General features: G+C 40.3%; 1 protein-coding gene across 8 annotated transcripts in view; it reads left to right on the forward strand.

The window, feature by feature from the left end:
- The first annotated feature begins 300 nt into the window (after nt 1–300).
- The window catches only part of TAMM41 (TAM41 mitochondrial translocator assembly and maintenance homolog), a 39,707-nt gene continuing 20,437 nt past the window's right edge, over nt 301–19,570 (forward strand). For 4 of the 8 annotated variants that reach the window (XR_001602963.2, XM_016209918.2, XM_016209921.2 and 1 more), the window contains exons 1-4: nt 303–508; nt 3,213–3,395; nt 6,036–6,128; nt 13,264–13,414. Coding sequence is in view for 7 of the 8 variants with exons in the window: in XM_016209918.2 (XP_016065404.2) it covers nt 374–508; nt 3,213–3,395; nt 6,036–6,128; nt 13,264–13,414 (562 nt within the window). In the remaining variant the exon portion in view is untranslated. Of the gene's footprint in view, nt 509–3,212; nt 3,396–4,251; nt 4,582–4,735; nt 5,137–6,035; nt 6,129–10,706; nt 10,817–13,263; nt 13,415–19,570 lie in introns of those variants that run through there. The other 4 variants (XM_016209922.2, XM_016209924.2, XM_016209925.2 and 1 more) reach the window with 4 other exon arrangements.

Raw genomic sequence — 19,570 nt, forward strand, 5'->3', positions numbered from 1 at the left:
GTCATTTATTAAAATACTCAAAGGCAGTTCAATCAGCCGGCGACGCTTCCCTCCGCCCCTATTTCCGGCCTGCGGCGCGCTCCTCCGGCCGCCAGGGGTCTCTGCAAGGCCCTCGCGTCCTCCCGCGCGGGCGGGCGCCTGCTTTGGCGCCTTTGTAACGCGTGTGCGTGCGCCAGGCGTGGCTGGGGTTGGCCGCCGGCCCCCCAGGACCGTCACCCCGGCCCTTGCGGCTCCCTCCAGTTGCCCCCTCCGGCTCCAGCCTTCTCCCCTTGGGGCCCGTCCGGGTCTTTCCCCTCCCCATCCTTCCCCGCCCGCCCCGGTGTCCCCTGCCCCGCCCTGCCCCGCCGGGGGTGCCCGTGCGCGCCTCGGCCCGATGGCGCTGCAGGCGCTGCAGAGCTCGGGGGTGGCCTTCCGCAGGATCCTGTCTCACTTCCCCGAGGACCTGAGCCTGGCTTTCGCCTATGGCTCTGGGGTGTACCGCCAGGCGGGGCCCAGTTCAAACCAGAAGGTGAGCCCGGCCTGGGGCCAGCCCCACGCCCAGAATCGGCCTTTGCGCACGAGTTTTCCTTTTGCTTCGCATCGCTCCGGAGCCCTGGAGCTGCCTGGCTGCTCTGCGCGCTCCACGTCTCAGCGAGCGAAGTACAAACTCTATAAAAGTGCTCCTAGTATAACAATAGTGTGAGCTGAGTGTTTAAGATAAGTAGGAGTCCACTTCCCGTCCAGAGCAGGAGATGCAGTTATGCGGAGGGGAAAGCTGAGGCAGAAGCTTGCTTGATGGTTGAATGGAAGAGAAATATTTGCCAGGTGCTGGTTCAGTGTCCTGAGCCTTGGCCGAACACGTAGTGCTCCGAGAAGCTTTACAAAATACTGATGCCTGGGTTCCACCAGCGGAGATTCTGATTTAATTGGGCTGGGCGAGGCTTCAGTAATTTCAGATAATTTCAAAACCTTCCCAGGTGATTCTAATGTACAGCCAAGCTTCAGAGCGACTGTCCAGAGCTGTAGGAGAAAATACAAAATGATCTTCCTGACTTCAGGAAGTGGAGGGACTGGTGGTAGGGCCAGGGCAGGTGCAGTGAAGTGCACTGGGGAGGGAAAGTTAGTGGGTGACCAGTATACTTACCCACACTTAGGGCATTTAACGAGGCTCTTTAGGATTAGGCATTATTACCCTTCTGAGTCCGCTGAGCACAACAGCAGCGAGGGTGCAATTTTCCTTGTGATTGCAGATTTTTCTCTGAAAATAAAGTTTGCTTCCAAGGTGGAGACAAGATTCAAGACAGCAGAAGAGTGGCGGGCAGATACTTTCCATTTAAATGAAGCTGTTGGCGACTTTTCTAACAGGACTTTAGAGCTTTTGCTGAATTAACATAGAAGGAACAAAAGTCTAAATAGAGTTGTCCACTGTGTGTGCAGCTTGTGTTCTGAACTGGATTTATACTTGCCGTAGTTCATGCATAGCCTAACAGTTCATTGGATTTGGATACCTGGCTGTAACCTGTCTGGCCATCAGTCTATACTGTTGCTTGGATTTGCTGTTTCCTACCTACACTAGTTTTTTTGTTGTTTTGTTTTTTATCTTCACTCGAGAATATGTTTATTGATTTTACAGAGAGAGGAAGGGAGAGAGAGAGAAACATCGATTGGTTGCCAACCGAGGATCGAACCTGCAACCTAGGTATGTGCCCTTACCAGGAATCAAATCCGAAACCTTTTGTGTACTGGCCGATACTCCAGCCAACTGAGCCACTGGCCAGGGCTACACTAGTTTTTAAGTAATACTTTTCTTTAAACTGACAGCATATGAGAAATTATAGATTATAGGTATATAAATTATAGCTTACTGTAGGCTAGTTATCTTTTTAAAAATATTAACATAATTATGAATTTTTTAAAACATGTCCACCCCAAATCTTAAGTATCACCAGTGGTTTATGGGTCACATTATGGGAAACTCAGAGCAGGCCTTAGCCTTCTGATTTGATAGCCACCTCTTCATTTTTCCATGAAAATTTTCCTTTGAGCAGAGGTAGCATTCCCTCCAAGAAAAGGTCCTTTGCTTTCCCTCACTCCTATTTCCTACAGGTTAATAAGTCTTGTAGATTCAACACCTTAAATCTATGTCAGATCAGTCTCTATACCCTTCAGTGCCTTAGTTTCTTTTCTCACCTGGAATCATGCAGTTAGCCTCCTATGTGCCCTCCAGCCTTTATTCTCTCCTCCCTCCAGTGAGCTCTGCTGTAGGAAAATTTCTTAGCATGGCAGCCAGCCTCCCTCTCTAGTCTCATCTCTCACCACTCCCCTGCCTGCATTCTGTTCCTGCCATAGCAAACTAGATGCAGCGCACAGAACAAGCCCGCTGCTAACACCCACAGGAGTGTTTTCCCTAGACAGGACTCCCCTTCTTGGTGCTTCTCTTAATACTTCCACCAGGCCTGCTTAGGTCTTGCGCATTTTTCAAGACTCAGATTTATTAGACTTTTGAAGAATGTAATTTTATAGGAAAATGTACACTTCCTATTCTGACCCAGTTTTGAGTGAAATTAGTACATTTTGCATTCTGTCAAGTCCATTTGCTGATAATGTGTCTATTTTCCCAGTAGACTTGGTGCTCTTGACCACAACCTCAGGATCTATCAGAGCTCATTGTACATCCTCAGTGAGTGGTTGGTGAGTGGGTGAGAGTTAGAATAACATTTCCCTCTACATAATACCATATAGAGCTTACCTACATGGGGTTATTTTATCTGGAAGGAAAGGGGAGCATATTCAGCAACATTCATATGAAAGGCAGTGTAGAATAGTGGCTCAGCACACAGAATTTGGAACCGGACTGTCTGCCACTCACTAACTCTGCATCCTGGGGCAAGGAATTTACTCCACACCTTGGTTTGTTTGTTTTTTTCCCTATACAATTGGGATAGTACCAGTGCCTACCTTGTATGATTTGTTTTGAGGATAAAATGAATTACTGTATGTATAATATATAAAGTGTTAAGAGTGTTGGCACAACAGTGCATGTTAAATAAGTATTATTATGTGTATTGATGAAAACAGAGCTGAGGTTGGTTCCAGAGACTTGCTTAAATTCTGATGAAAACCCCAGGTCTTTTATTAATCATAATGGCATAGAATTGTAGAGCTTTCCACTGTTACCTGGATGCCTTTCTAAGAACTAAAACTAAAATCATTCTCTTTTCTTCACCTCCCAGAATGTCATGCTGGACTTTGTGTTTACAGTAGATGACCCTGTTGCATGGCATTCAAAGAACCTGAAGAAAAATCAGAGCCATTACTCTTTCCTAAAAGTTTTGGGGCCCAAGGTTATCACCACTATCCAGAATAACTATGGCGCTGGAGTTTACTACAATCCGTTGCTCATGTGTGATGGTAGGGTAAGTGACTTTGGGCTTTTGTCTTAACTTGGGTTGTTATTAACCTTTGTTATTAGAATACTAGTTAAATGTGCATGTTCTTGCGGTAAGGAAATGTTCAAGCTCCTGCTGGATGAAGATGGTCAAGTGTGACTGTCATTCGCCTTTGACCAAGTGGCTCTCAAATTTCAGAGTGCATCAAAATCCCCTAGAGTGCCTGTTAGACCCAGATTGCTGGGCCCCACCCCAGAGTTCCTGACTCCATAGGTCTGGAGTAGGGTTTGAGGATTTGCCTTTTTTGTAAATTGAAATATAATTGTCATATAATATTGTATTAATTTTAGGTGTACAACACTAATATATGTATATATTATGAAATGATCACCACAATAAGTTTAGTTAATATCTATCACCACACATAGCTATATTTTTTCTTGTGATGAGAACTTTTAAGATTTACCCTCTTAGCAATGAAGATTTGCATTTCTAACAAGCTTCCAAATGATGCTACTGCTGGTCTGGAAAACACACTTTGAGACCCAGTGGTTTAGTCAGTTGGGAAGAATAGGCAGGCACATTAAGGATCAGAGTGGAAATTAATCTTATCTATATGGAGGGGCTGACACTCCCAGGAAGAATTTGGAAGTGAAGAGGATGTCATAGGTAGTTGGGAGCATGTGGTGCCAAGTGGTAGGAACCTCTTGATGCCAGCAGGTTGGTGGAATCTGATGATGAATTGTTGGAGAGAAGGTAAGATGCATGGATCTCAGCAGAGGATTGTCTGACGGCAGGAACCCTGCTGAACTATATTTCAGATAAAGAGGCCCAATCTCTAAGAGGATTGCCAAGAACTAGGCAGGATCCCAGTTTAAGAAGACCCAGGGGGAGTAAATCAGATGCTTCCTAGAGATTAGCTGGGCTGAGGATGACATAGGGATTCCACCAGCCGTGCCAGCTCTGCTCAGTGCTGCTGACTGCTTAGAGCAGTCACACTTTGATGTGCACCTGAAGATCCTGTTGAATGCAGATTCTGATTCAGTTGGTCTGGAATGGAGCCTGAGATTCTGTAATTTTTTTTCAAGCTCCCAGGCGATGCTGATGTTATTGGTCAGGGGACCACACTTTGAAGGCCAGGAGGTTGAGTACTGACTGAGAAGGATTTTGAAGACCTGTCTGAACTTGGCAGGAATGAATGCTTTGATTATTGGTAATGTTTGCATAACCTTTGGGCCATGGGTTTAACTTTTTGGTTGAGATCCAATCCTTCTCCACCTGTACTTTGGAGATGGAAAAACCAAGGATCAGAGAGAAAATAATTTCCATAAGCTCATGCAGCTAGTTAGTGATACGTCCCTGACCTCCATGCCAGTGGTATTTCTATTACCTCCCAGCTTTTACTTGCCTGCAGCAAGAAGGCTTTCAGCAATACTGTGGCTATAGTGGAGGGGAGGTTATTCAGCACAGCCTTCCATGTCTACTTTAGTCATGCCAAGCATGTAGCTTTGTTCTTTGTCCATAATTAATATTATGCTGAGCCTATCTCTAATTAGTAGTTTCATACAATATTAAAAGCTCCAGTAACCAAATATTTGAGCATAATTATATGCCAAAGGGACTGTACTTTTTAATTAAAATTCTTTAGCTACTTTTTAGATATTTGTATCCTGAGAAGGCTGTTGGGATACTGAAATTCAGCAAAGCGAAGCCAGAGATATTTGTTGAAACAAATGAGATTTTGTAACCTGGAACAACTGCATTCAGGGTTTGTACAAATTACTATTGCATGAGCTTGACCATAATTCCATTTCAGCATTGATAAAGAGGTTTTACTTTTGGATGTAGCTTTGTAATTATAAAAGTGTTTGGATAGCCCACAGTGAAAGAAAAATTTACCATGTAAAAGATGTCAGTAAAAACTTTTAATTATAAACAAAAGTTCCTTGTACTTTGTAATAAAATGAAAGTCGGAAATCTAGACTAAAATTCAGGGACCTACCGGGCCGCCATAGCTCAGCTCAACCTGTGATCCAGGAGATCTCGGTTTGTTCCTGGTCAGGGCACATGCCCGGGTTGCAGGCTCGATCCCCATTTGGGGGTGTACAGGAGGCAGCCAATCAATGACTCTCTCATCATTGATGTTTCTCTCTCCCTCTCACTTCCTCTCTCTGAAATCAGTAAAGACATATTTTTTTTTTTAATATTTTTTTTAAATAAAATTTAGGGACCTAGTTTTGTCTCTGCTTCTAAATGCCACCTTGGACACATCATTTATTCTCTCTGAGCCTCAGGTTTCTTATTTCTCAAATGAGAAGCATGAAATACATGATCACTCCTCAAACTGTGCTGAAGGACCAGTTTTTTATTTCCAGTGCATTGAGGACCAGTACTAGATAGCCTCTAAGAGCCATTTTGCCTTTTAACATCACAAGAGTCTGAGTTAAAATAGTGGTCACTTTACCTCATATACCTGAGGTATATGGAAACTTATCCTTTGGGAAAAATTTTGGTAGAGATGCATGTATTTACAAAGTAAACATTTTGAGTGGCTTTGGAAATAAAGGTACTACTCTGGGCAAAAATGCATTTCTTTATATTTTGCATTTGCATAAGCAACAATGTGGCATTGTGCTCCTTTTCATGCCCATTTCTTTTCTTTTCCAGCTTATCAAATATGGGGTTATTAGCACTAGTATTTTGACTGAAGATCTCCTCAACTGGAATAACTTATACATTGCTGGACGACTCCAAAAACCGGTGAGTATTTTACTGGCTGCCACAATTAGGGATATCTCTCCTCTCTGAACCGGACTTTACTGTGATCTTTGATTGCATTGAGATGGAACTCCAGGAAATAGAAATGAGTTTCAGGCTCCTTTTCTTCTTCAAGAATTCATTTCCAAACAATATCTAGATATTATCTACGCTACTCCTGCCTGCTCTCTAAAGATTCTTCAATTGTCTGGATGGATCAGGCTCAGAATTAGTCCTTTGGGCCTGGAGAGGATGGCAGAAGAAATGCCCAATGCCTCAGTGGAGCTTCTGTCAGCTCGACCCAGGTCACCTTCTCTTCTAGAATGTAAGTGCCATGGGGCATTGTTTGTCCACTAATGTATCCCAGCAGTGCCTGGGACAATGCCTGGCACACAGTAAGCATTCAGCAAATATTTGTTGAATAAGTGAATGAACCAGGAAGTGATGCTGAGGGGAGTGGAGTCTAATCCCCTTTTTTTATCTTCCTCAGGCCAATGGTGAGATCCTCCTTGGGCTTGAATAGAAACAGAAAATAAACAAAACAGGGAAAAGGTAGAGAGGACTTGAACTTTTGACTTGTATTTGCAAATGTCACGTTTCTTCTTTTTTGCAGATATATAGTCTATTTTCTGAGAAAAGATCTTTTCATAGTTTGAGAACTATGCAACATAGTCACAGTTGCTAACCCCGCAGCAAGGAAAAATTTTCTTTGTGCTATCAGAGGGTCTCAGGCCCCAAAAGAGAAGACATAGGTTGTTCTCAAATGTCTCCCATAGAGTGACTATGCTGCTCCTCCTTTTGTCAGTTATGGCAAAAAATTAGTGATTTATACAATCTTAGCTTCCTTGGTTGTGTCATAAAAATCTCTATTGATATATAGGGGTGGTTAAGATTTTCTTGCCTTGCATCTGGGCTTAAAGTTTAATAGTTGTTACTCATTAAAATGTTCAGAAATACTTGATAAAGGCAGTAGTTTCATGAATATATTCATTTGTAAAAATTTGTCAAGCTGTACCTCTTAGATTTGCATACTTTATGTAATCTTTACTTCAGTTAAAATATTATCTTCTAAGTTCAGAAACAATAAGCTTACCAAAATAATTTCATATCTGTGTAGATGAATTTCTCATTTCTAGACTGGATAACTAGTAAAGCTCATAATTCAGCTGATAAATATAGTTGGAAAATTTATAGATATTAATTTTTTTCCAAGTTTTTTTTTAATGTGTTTTTATTGATTTCAGAAAGAGGAAAGAACTGGAAGAGAGAAACATCAATGATGGGAGAGAGTCATTGATCGGCTGCCTCCTGCACTCCCCCTGATAGGGATCAAGCCCCGCAACCCGGGCATGTGCCCCGACCGGGAATCAAACCGCGATCTCCTGGATCACAGGTTGCTGCTCAACCACTGAGCCATACCAGCTGGGCAGTTTTTCTTTTTTTAATTTACAGTAAATGTAGCTTGACAGGAAGAGTAATAAATGTGGAATGAGAAGCTTTGGGTCTTGTTCATTCCTGCCGCTTGTTAGCTATTTACGTGAACTTGGGCAACCTGTTTTATCTTTCTGAACCTCCAGTAATTTATCTGTAAAATGGAGTCAACAGTATTTACCCTGCCTACTTCAAGAACGTGTTCGGCCTCGCCGGGCGTGGCTCAGAGGTTGGGTGTCGACCTAGGATCCAGGAGATAGAGGTTCGATTCCTGGTCAGGGCACATGCCCAGGTTGCGGGCTCGATCCCCAGTCGGGGGCATGCGTGAGGCGGCCAGTCAGTGGCTCTCTCATCATTGATGTTTCTATCCCTCTCTCTCCCTCTCCCTTCCTCTCTCTAAAATCAATGCAGATGTGTTTGGGGGGAAAAAAGAAAAAGAAAAGGCAATGGCTTATTTAAAAAAAAACACACAAAAACGTGTTCAAAAGTGGAAGCAGAATGGTAATGCTGGAAAGGAAAGAGGTGTGTTAGAACCAGACAGATACACAGTTTGGATCCCAGCTCTGGTACTCCCAGCTGTGTGACCCTTTACCAGTGACTTAGTCTCCCTGAGCCTTGGAACATTATCTTCTATGGATAAGGCTGATCACACTGACCTCAAAAGACATTTGAGAAATACCTAGATCTAAAATGCCTGGCACATAGTAGACACTCAGGAAGTGCTCTTTCACTTCCTTTTGTCCTTGCCCATCTGAGTTATTTTGAGATAAAATGAAATAGTGGATGTGAAAATGTTGTTATTCTCTATGCTATCCTTTGTGTTTGGAATATTTCAATTAAAAAAAAAAAGATTTTAGAAAACTGAAAACACCATGAAATCTCAGAATGTAAGCACTGGAAATGACCTCATTTCATTTAAATGTCATATATCCTGATAAAACAACAATTCAAGACAAGTAGTAGCAGCTACATTTATATCATGCAAAATGGCATTTCTCAGCTAACTTGGAGAAGAACGTGTTATTGATAACAGTGACTCTCCCTCAGGCTTATTAAGCTTCTAGCAAAAGAAAATCAGGATAGCTTTGAAAAATCATTTGGAAGTGTTGACTATAACACATGGCAAAAAAAGAAATAAAGAATAATAAATGGGTGAATTAACTCTTCCACCCGCTTCTGCTTTTAGTTTTCCTCTAGTGGAAAACACTGTTAACCATTCTCAAGATAATTGTCTGTAAACAAACTATTTTTACCTCTAGGTGGCAGCAAATATTAAATAAACAATTATGATGGGGAAAAAAGGGTTGGTAGCATTTTAATAAAAAGAATGGGTGAATGTCTTAGGAAAGAATTGTGAGAATATGAGTGTGAATTCTTTGTTTTTATGTGTTTTTAAGAAAAGAGTTACATTAAATTATCTAAAGCCCCAAAATTATTGTCCATATTGCAACTAGAATAGAATTTCTCAGTCACTGGCGATTTAAGTGTTCAAAATATACAGATAGTATAGGAGCTCTCTGTACTTTCCATTCAATTTTGCTGTGAATTTTAAAATGCTCTAAAAAATAAAGTTTGTTAATGCCTGGCTGGGCGTGGCTCAGCGGTTGAGCATTTACCTATGATCCAGGAGATTGCAGTTGGATTCCGGGTCAGGGCACATGCCCGGGTTGTGGGCTCAATCCCCAGTGGGGACATACAGGAGGTAGCCAATCAATGACTCTGATCATTGATGTTTCTCTCTCTGTCTCTCCCTCTCCCCTCCTCTCTCTGAAATCAATAAATACATATTTATAAATAAATAAAATAAAAAATAAAGTTTATTAATAAGAAAGAAAAATAAAAGGAGTACCTTGCTTTAAAAGATTGACATTTCTGGAAAAAGTTGAGTGTAAGTTAAATTTCTATCATACTTTACCATTAACTTTCTTCAAAATTGTGGAGATAACCCATTTTTATTTTTAGTGCAGCCTTAAGTTTCTGAGTCATTTACCAAGTCATTTTCCAAGTAAAGGACAGTGAAATTTAAAATATTTAATACCTTGTGGCTAGTCCTTTTTAAGTCAAATGAACTCTAAAGTAATAATAGTCATTTCCCTAGTTTATTTAACATAAGTTTGGATTTTTTTATTTCATATTTAGTGTATAGATAATTTGGCTTGAATTTTTTTAAAGCCTTCACATTGACATACAATAGTATTTTGCCACCTTGTTAAGAGGATTTAAATTTATTTTTATATATTCATTCAATATGTTTTCTTTCGTTTGTTAGTAATATAGCTTTTTAAAAATAACAGCCTAATTGAGATATAATTCACATACTATATGATTCAACCATTTAAAGTGTACAATTCAATGGTTTTTAGTATATTCACAGTTTTGCAACCATCATCATATTGTAGCTATTGATTTACTTTTTGTGGATAGAAAAATCCCAGCAATATAAAAGATTCCTGACTGGAGATAAAAAATCTGGCTTACTAGCCTTGGCTCTGCCCAGCTGTAAGCAAATCTTTGCCTCTAGCCTTTGAAATGCAAAGATTGAGCTGTTCATTTACTTATTTAACAGACAACTAAGTTTCTTCTCTCTGTATGCCAAAGAAATTTTTTTTAAAAAGCACCACACTCTTATCTTGGAAGAGTTCGTAGTCTAACAGGTAATAAATAAGGTTTCATCCAGCTAGAATGTTCAGTGTTTCTTTTTGGCCCTCAAGCAGTGACCGTTTAGAAAAATTAGCCTTTCTGGCCATTTGGAATGGAAAACTTCCATGGGAAGGGTCATTTGGTTAGTGGTTGGGCATTTGAACACTAGGTAGGGCTGTGTTCTTTGTGACTCTAACTTCACCGTTTGCAATTCAAGTACTGTCTCCATGTGACTGTATTATAGAGGAGAGACCACATGTGACTTTCCCTTTTTTTCTGTCTTGAAAGATACTCACAAATCTCTCGAGTTGGGCTTTTGAAAGTCCCTTCAAGTGTTGCCCCTTCCTCTCTTCAGTGAAGATTTTCTCCTTGGCAGTAGTGCTAATGCTATCTATGCGGTTCAGATGGGGGCATTTCCAGTAAGATACAAACAGCTATTCACAAATCTGAGGGCTTTCTTTTTTTCCCAGGCCTCTCTGGCAGTGTCCCAGGAGTTCACTGGCTTTTCATTCTGAACAACAAATAACAGTGCTGCTGAGACAAGTTCCTAGTTCACCTTACACTGGAGAACCAGATCAGCACAGTAGCAGAGTCTTCTGAATTGACATTTTTTCCTTTGAGTAAGGATGCTTTTATTTACACTCTCTTAACCTTAACTAGCAAACAGACTGCTTTTTCATAACCTAGGTAGAACAACTTTCTTAGAGAATAAGTGGTATCACATTGAATAGGAAAATACTTTGATTTGTTAGCATCTCAGAGCAGCTTCTGTTTTCTTGGAGTTCCTGTAAAAGCTACCAAAAAAGAGGGTGAAGAATGATTGCGCAGGACCTGGTGAAGGAGGAGGAAGAATAGAATTTGGAAGGGAGGTCTGCAGAGTTTTGGACCTAGGTCCTCACTCACTGTGCCACTGCTTGTCATGGGGAAAGCTTTTACTCAGGGCCTCAGTTGCCATGAGTAAGATGAGGTTACCTTCCTCCATTCGTGATTCTATATGGAGTACAAAGTTTGGGAAAGTTATTCACGAAATAAACATAGGAGTTCTTAGTAGGACCTTAACATTTGTTTTAATCATCTTTAAAGAAAAGGAGTCAACCAGAGCAGATCCCTAGCTGAAGGCATGAGAATAATTCGAACTATTTAGAGCTGGGTTTGCCAGGCGCAAGGGCGTTACCCTCATTTTGCCTTCAGCTCATTTTGCAACCTTGGGCAAGCCCTGCTACTGGGCTGCTCCATGGTTTTACTTTCTGCAGGTGATTACAATAATAGTAAACTCACCCAGGTGCTGAAAGACTTAATTAAGGGCTGTTAAGTCCTTGTAATTACAAGGGAGGAGGCGGCAGTACTGAATAAAGTGGCTCACCTAACTAACAGACGAGAGGCTTTTGTTGTAAGTATTCCCTTAGAAAAAAAGTAGGAACAGAAGGTAAAAGGTAGAATTTAGGTTTTTAAGCCTGACTTCTAAAATAGTTATATCTTATGATATTGCCTTTTACAATTAATTTTTTAAAACTAACTATACCTTGAGATATACATTAGTCTCTTTCCTTGCTGTCTAATAAAATTTAACTTGGAGCTTCTTATATGTATGTGTCTTTTATGTACCATCTTCATTTTGTCAGAAGTTATCTCTTCTTGACAAATAAAAGGCAACTTAAGCCCTGTTTTCTAGAATAGGAGGAAAATTTGGTGCCAGCAGTAAATGGTTTAGAGATGGTGGATACATTTGAGATATGTAGAGTTCTTATTAGGGACTTCTAGACCCTTTCTTACTTAGATAATCAATCAGAAGGAGTGTGATGGTTTTAAATAATTATGGCAGGAGTATAAATTGACACAACTCCAAAGAGCAATTTGGCAAGTTTACTCCTAAGTAAATACCTTAGAGCAGTGGTACTCAAAGTGTGGTCCCTGGACCAGCACCAGCAACATTACTTGGGAACTTGTTAGAAACGTATGTTTTTCAGGCGTCATCTAGGCCTACTGAATCAAAAACTCTGGAGGATGGGCCTAATAATGTGTGTTTCAATAAGCCTTTTAGGTGATTCTGATGCTTGTAAAAAGTAAGAACCTCTGGCCCAGAGAAACTCTTGCAGTATGCACCAAGAAACACAGAAGGAAGCTCACTTCAGCTAAGGGTTCATATGTAATATCTCATTTAATCTTCCCAACAACCTTAAGAGCTTGATTCTGTTATTAACTCCATTTTACTGATAAGGAATTATGCCCATAGCCACAGAGCTATTAAGAGATGGAGCTGGGACTTGAACACATTCTCTTAACTTCAATGCAGTCTTTAAAACCTAGAATCTCAGAACAGACTAGAGCAATTTATGTTTTCATGAATTTGGGGAAAGTCAAAGACAGCAGCTTCTGCTGTGTATTCAGGAGAAACAAATGTTTTATTGATCAAGGCATTTACTAGTACAGTGGGCACCTTACATTTATTATCTCAGTCAATCTTTGTAATAATTCTTCGATGCATGTTCCCATTTTATAGATGAGAAGTTAAGTAATTTGCCCAGATTCACACAGCTAATAAATACCTGAACATGAGCCCATACCTGTACCCAAAAGCCGTGTTCTTTATATCGTAGCTAATTTTCTTTCCTTTTTCCTTAGTCAAGGTCAAAATCAGTTCAAAATAGAGTGTGAACTACTCAGATTATGTATGGATAACAGAAGAGTTGAGTTCTAAATAAAGAAGTAAAACTTTGCCTTTGTCCGCTATAAAATTAAGTGAAGATCAATGAGATTGTAAAATAAATATTAAGTTTCCCAAAGGACATTTATTCCATTTCTACTGACTTCTTTTTCAAACCCCATTTAAGAGAAATATGTATTTGGGTGTGTGGTTTTTTTTTCCTGTGTCATGATTTCTCTGAATTTGGCACAAAACAGGAGATTCTGGGATTGCTTATTAGAATAATAATTATTTCGTATCAACTGGCCTACTATTCCAAGATCTTCAGGGCTAAGTTTGGTATAGTTCCATTGCACATGTAAACCCCTTAGCTTGAGCAATACTCTTCTGGAATTTTTCTTCTGAATGTTCTGCTTTTTTCAGGTGAAAATCATAGCAATGAATGAGAATGTCCTTCTTAGGTCAGCCCTAGATAAAAACCTGAAGAGTGCTGTGACTGCTGCTTTCCTCATGCTTCCAGAAAGCTTTTCTGAAGAAGACCTCTTTATAGAGATTGCCGGACTCTCCTATTCAGGTTAGTAGGTTTAGTACCCATATTTTGATTTGTTTGAAGACCATGCAAATACCCCACTTCCCACTCTACACTGGAGCTGCAGCGACCTTAGTCCAGAATCCCATTATTTCCTCTGTAGTTTAATACAAAAATCCAGTAATTTGCCTCCTTGCCTCCCAAGTCTCTTCCTTTCCCCATCTGTAAATAAATTACCCCAGGGTATGCTTTTTGTTGTTGTTATTGTTAATTTTTATTTTGAAACAATTTCAAACTGACAGAAAAGTTCCAATAATAATACAGAAATCCTATGTACCCTCTCCCTAGATTTACCAATTTTAACATTTCACCACATTTGTTTTATCATTCTCTCTGTATCAGGGGGTTTCAAACTTGAGTCTGCAATCCCCTGGAGGGCTTGTTAAAATAGACTACTGGGCCCACTCCCAGACAGCTGATTTAGGTCTGGGGTGGGGCCCAAGAATTTGTATTTCCAGCAAGTTCCTGGGTAATGCTGATGCTCCTTCAGGGATCCCACTTTGAGAACCACTGCTCTCGCTCTATATGTAAACACTGTATTATGGTTTTGGGGTTTTTTCTGAATTATTTGAGAGTAGTCCACATATCATGTTCCCTTCAGGCCAAACACTTCAATATGTGTTTCCAAAGAACAAGGGCATTCTCTTACATAACCAGTATAGTTTTCAAGTTCAGGAAATTTAACACCGATTCGTTACTTTTATTGAATTGACAAATCCATATTCCAAGTGTTGTCAGTTGTCCCAATAATGTCCTTTATAGTATTTTTTTCCCTCCAGAACATGACCCAGTCAAGAATCATATAGTGTATTGAGATGTCATATCTCTTATATCTTTTAATCTGGAATACTTCCTAGACTTTGTTTTGTCTTATATGACATTCACATTTTTGAAGTCTGCACACCAGTGATGTTTGTGCCCTGAAAAGCAGTGTTTTCTCACTTCTGAACAATTTATGGGGAGACATTTGATGATCATGCAGATATCCTGCTTCTTTTTTTTCAAATATATCTTTATTGATTTCAGAGAGAGGAAATGAGAGGGAGAGAGAGAGATAGAAACATCAATGATGAGAGAGTCATTGATCAAGGCCGCAACCAGGCATGTGCCCTGACTGGGAATCGAACCCCAATCTCTTGGATCCCAGGTTGACAATCAACCACTGAGCCACACCCAGCCGGGCCAGATATCCTGCTTCTTATCAAATTTTCCCTCCCAGGTTGAGTACCATTGATGATTCTTGCTCAAACCCATCTTATTACTATGTTGGTTACAAAGTGGTAGCTTCCAAATCCACCTCTTCCTCCACATTAAGGAAAAGTTTTCCTCTCTTCCCCATGTGTTTATTTATCTAAATATTAGCTTTCTTTCCCCTTTCCCTTAACCACTTGTGTTTCTCAGAGATGTCAGGGGCTCCCTCAGAGGGCAAGAGGAAAGCTGAGAGGAGCAAGCCCTGGCACCTCACCCTACTATGACCAGAGGAGTGTCATACAGATCTGCTTAGAGTGTTAAGGAGCTTTATAAAATTTTATTTACAAAAAAGTCATCTTCCACTTAAAAAATAGTTTGTAAACCACTATCTTAAGTAAATATCCTCTCTTCCAGCTTTTAAGTATGAGTCAAAAAAACTATGCTCAAAATATTGCAACAGCAGTTTGTTCATTTTCTGAATCCCTGTACGGATAAGATTTCATGGAAATGTACTGCTTAGAGAGACCTAAAAGGTCCCGTTCTTCAGTGTCTTTTCCAAAATGTGTCTGGCATGACCAGAGCTATAACTGTAACACCAGGAGAAAGGAAGTGAAATAACCTCAGTCTTCAGTTGCTTACAGCTTCAGGTGGCAGCATCCCTGCTGTTCAACAAAAGGTGTAGGGAGGGGCAGAGAGAGGTGTGGCTCTGTACCTGGAAGAATGGGTTTATATGCAACATGTGGGAAAGGGGTCATTTTGTTAAGGTAATTCCCTCAGCTTGCTCCCTGTGAGAAAAGTGGACCAGAAGTCTTTTGTTGACTTATGGAAGAAAATGCAGAACCATTCTCTACTTTGCCCACACCACAACCACTCTTCCATTTTTTCCCATGTCATCAACATCAGCATAGTGTTAGGCACCTTCTAGGAGTTTTCTATAAATTCTGAACATTCGCCAAAGAACTTTGTCAAATACCATAACTGCTTTCCCCTATGAGCAGACTTCAAATTAGCATTTAGGCTGCTATTAATCTGTAGCTGAATTTTGCTTTGACTCCTGGAAGAATCAAGTTTTATACTCCTGGTTCCTCCTGTGCTCTGAGACATTTGCAAGTTGTTCAGTAAGTACTTTCTGACTCATAACAGTACCATCCTCTGTTTTGTTTCTTTTATAATAGTTATCTGCTGGATAGCAGCACTGTACCAGACACAGAGGTAGGTCGGTAGGTGGGTAAAGAGATAGATAATTTATTCCACCATTGAATCCTCACACAATAGCCCTGGGTTTTTTTTGACAAATGTTTATCCTTCCATGTGCCACACACTGTACTAGGCCCTAGATATACTCTAGTGAGCATGACATGAGTGAAATATTTCATGGATTTTATGCTCTTTTACAGAGAGACAGACAATAAAGAAGCAATAAAGTAATTTCAGATAGTATTAAATGCAATGAAAAGAAAATAAATCAGGTTGAGGGTAGGGCCGTCTTTACAATGGAGAGTCAGGGAAGGCCCTTTGACTGGTAAAGTCTAAGCTGAGATCTAAATAGTGATAAAAGGCAGCCCTGGGCTCTTGGGAGAAAGGCAATCAGAGAAAGGGAGTTGCTTCCCAAGAGCCAGATTTCAAATCCTGGTGTGTCTGACTCCAGCTGTCTCAGCCTCTAGTCACTCCCATTTCTCATCTAGTCTCCTCTTGTTTTCTTGCCATTATATTATTTATTGCTTAACCCAGATTTGGATCTGAGAATTTGGCCAAATATCCTACATTACTCATTACTGCAAAACTTAGGACACAATACTTGGCACATCCTCTCCAGAGGGAGCTGGTTACAACACTGCAGTTTCTAGCTTATGAATGAGACATTTTCCAAAAAGTCTTTTATAAGCCAGTTGTTTAGAACTGGGAACATACTTTCCCATTGAAACAACATTATATATGATGGTTGTTCGTAAGCAAGGACACAGTATAATTAATGGTTACCTAGCCTATGATATGCTTGAATTAGACTAGAATAGTGAGGATAGGGAAGGATCTAGGCCCTGCAGGTAGATATCTTTCATAGGTATGGGACTTGCCACAGGCGATGTGTTGAAAGGCAAGCTTTTCCTCCTGCCTTTCCTAGGCTTCTCAGAACCCCTGGAACCGATCAGATTCTATCCCTTTGGCACAACACCCAAAAACCTCCCAAGCTCTCAGAATATTCCAGACTTTAAATTACGTATCAATCTCATTTTATTTACAACTTTGACCTTTGTTTTTCACCTGTTTCCAGTTGGGAGATAACATGTTGTCCCTAACTTGTGAAGTACAGCATTTCTCCCTGGAGGGGGTAGAGGGGTGGAGGGAACAGAAAAAAACAGTGTTTCTCCATGTTATTGGACAAGTTCCTGCTGGTAATTACTGGCAAGGCAAGATCTATCAGTATTACTAGTTGTAATAATAGCCCTTACATTTAACATAGTATTTAAGGATCGCTTTGACGGCCCTGGGGTCAGTATTTATGGCATTATTTTTGTAAATGATGGTGAGAAAGGAGTAGGTGGAAGATGAGAGCCTGCAAAATTGGGGAGGAGAAAGCTTTCTAATCCTTCAGTTATTCTTAGAAGTCAGCATTTAAGTGACTAGAAAAAGAAAACCAAATAAACTTTAAAGTTCACCTTGAACTTTCTTATGTAAATACAAACTATTAAAATGACTAATTTTAGGTAATGATCCTGGTTTAACATTTATCAAGTGAGTCAGTACTTCATACCTTATAAAGAATTGGAGATAGTTTTTGCTCTAAGGAACTTCACATTAATCAGCATATGCAGTCAGAGTGAGTCAGTGGTAGACTTACAAAATAACACGTGACAAAGGAAAGGGGTGGTATGAAAGAGCATGGCTTGTTTAGGGAAGGAGTAGATTGATGTGACCAAAATCCAGGCTTATGACAGGAGTAAATAGCACTTATTATTTTGTGCCAGGAATGTCTCTCAGTACTTTGGAGTTAGTAACTAGTTTAAACTTCACAACAGCCCTTTGATTTGGGAGCTGTACTCCAGCCACATTTTACAGAAAATTGAGTCCCAGATCTGTCCCAGGTCAGTTGTCTGGTAAGTTAGTAGGTGTTGGAGCTGAACTTTTATCCCACACTCTAACCGTTTAACTTCACTGCTTCTCTCGTATTTTGGAGAAGAGGTTAGACCCAGGCCAGGTTGGGCAGGGCATTGAATACAGAGTGGAAAAATAAAGGAATTTGACAAGCTGTACACAACTAGGAGCCACAGAAGTTTTCAGGCATAGCAAGATAGTCTGAGATTTGTTGTTATAAAAAGATCATTTTGCTAGCACTGTGCAGGAGGGAGAAACTAAAAACAAGGAAAAGTTTATTCATTCAGTAAATAATTACAAGAGTCTCCTATGCCAAGCACTCTTCTAAGCTCTGGAGATAAAGGAAGTAAAGAAGGCAGGCACAATCCCTGCCCTCGAGGGGCTTTCATTCCAGATGAAAAGTCAGACAGCAAACAGTGGCAGCACTAGTGTAGGGGAAGAAGGTGGAGGTCACTCTAGGAGGTGACATTTGAAGTGAGCCCCAACAGGTGAGGACCATGAGGAGAGCCCCAATGAGAGCTGTTGAGGCAGAGAGGAGCCTGCTGGGAGTATAGTTAGGACAGTGTCCATGTTCGGTCACCCTTGTGTCCTCAGTCTCTGGAACACTGTGTGGCACATAGTAGGCACTCTGTACATACTTGTTGGATGGACAGGGAGACCAACAGCTGTGAATGATGATGAGAGCTTAAATGAGAGCAGTGCCTCAGTGAAAGTGAGCAACTTAACATGAAAATAATCAACATTAAACCCTTAATTACTTAATTTAAGTGTCCCATTTTGAACCTTGCTTTGTATCTTTTTTTTTAAATTTTTTTCTAATCTTTATTGTTGAAAGTATTACAGATGTCCCCCTGTTTCCCCATTGACTCCCTTCACCCCACTCCCGCCCCCTCTCCAGACCTCCTGCCCCTCCACGTCCATCCTCTCATTACTGTTAGTCCATGGGCTATGCGTATATGCGTGTAAGTTCTTAGGTTAATCTCTTCTAGCCCCCTCCCTTCCCTCTGGAATATATCAGCCTATCGCATGCTTCAATGTCTCTGGCTTTTTTTTTAAACATATTAATTCATTTCAGCCTTAGTGAAATGTTTAAAGCTGGGGTTCTGGAGTCAGATGCCTGAGTTCAGATCTTAATTAACTTTCCATCTTTGGGCAAATTTCTTATTTCCTTATGGCTCAGTTTCTTCATCTCTAAAGAAGGTTTTCATATAGATTAAATTAAATGATATAAAGTGCTTAGCACAATACCTGACACATAGTAAATGCTCAGTAAATGTTAGCCGTTATTATTTGTTTGCCTGTGTTACACAGCCGCTTGATGTAATAGACAACAGAAAGGTTAAGTACTATATTCAGACATGAGTCCGAATATTAGCTTTGTAGAAGTGCTTGAACCTTTCTGAGACCCACTTTTCTTATTTGTAAAATGGAAATAACTATCCCATAAAAAGGTTTTCAGTGAGATAGTATGTATAAAATCCTGCAGTATCGTGATACCCCATTGATAGTTGGTGCTCAGAAAATGATTACTGTTATTATTTATTATTATTAAGTCTTATTGCTGCCTACATAGGTTTTCCCAAGTTGGGACACCATGTTTTGCTCATTCAGTGATTGACGGGCACTCAGGTTGACTCCATTTATCATTGTTTTATTAATGACACTGCTGTGAATCACTTTGGACAAATTACTTTGGTAGCAGAAGGGGCTACAGGCGGCTCTGACTTTCTTGGACATGTTCTCCAAATGGAATTATGTAATAAGAATTACAAAACTTGTTACATGTTGATAAACAATGTCTATCAGAATTAGCAGAATACTGAGGTCAGGTAGATTCTTTTGGCCCTTCTCTGTCCT

The sequence above is a fragment of the Miniopterus natalensis genome, chromosome 15, assembly GCF_054644295.1.
Source record: "Miniopterus natalensis isolate mMinNat1 chromosome 15, mMinNat1.hap1, whole genome shotgun sequence".
In the NCBI taxonomy this organism is placed as follows: Eukaryota; Metazoa; Chordata; class Mammalia; order Chiroptera; family Miniopteridae; genus Miniopterus; species Miniopterus natalensis.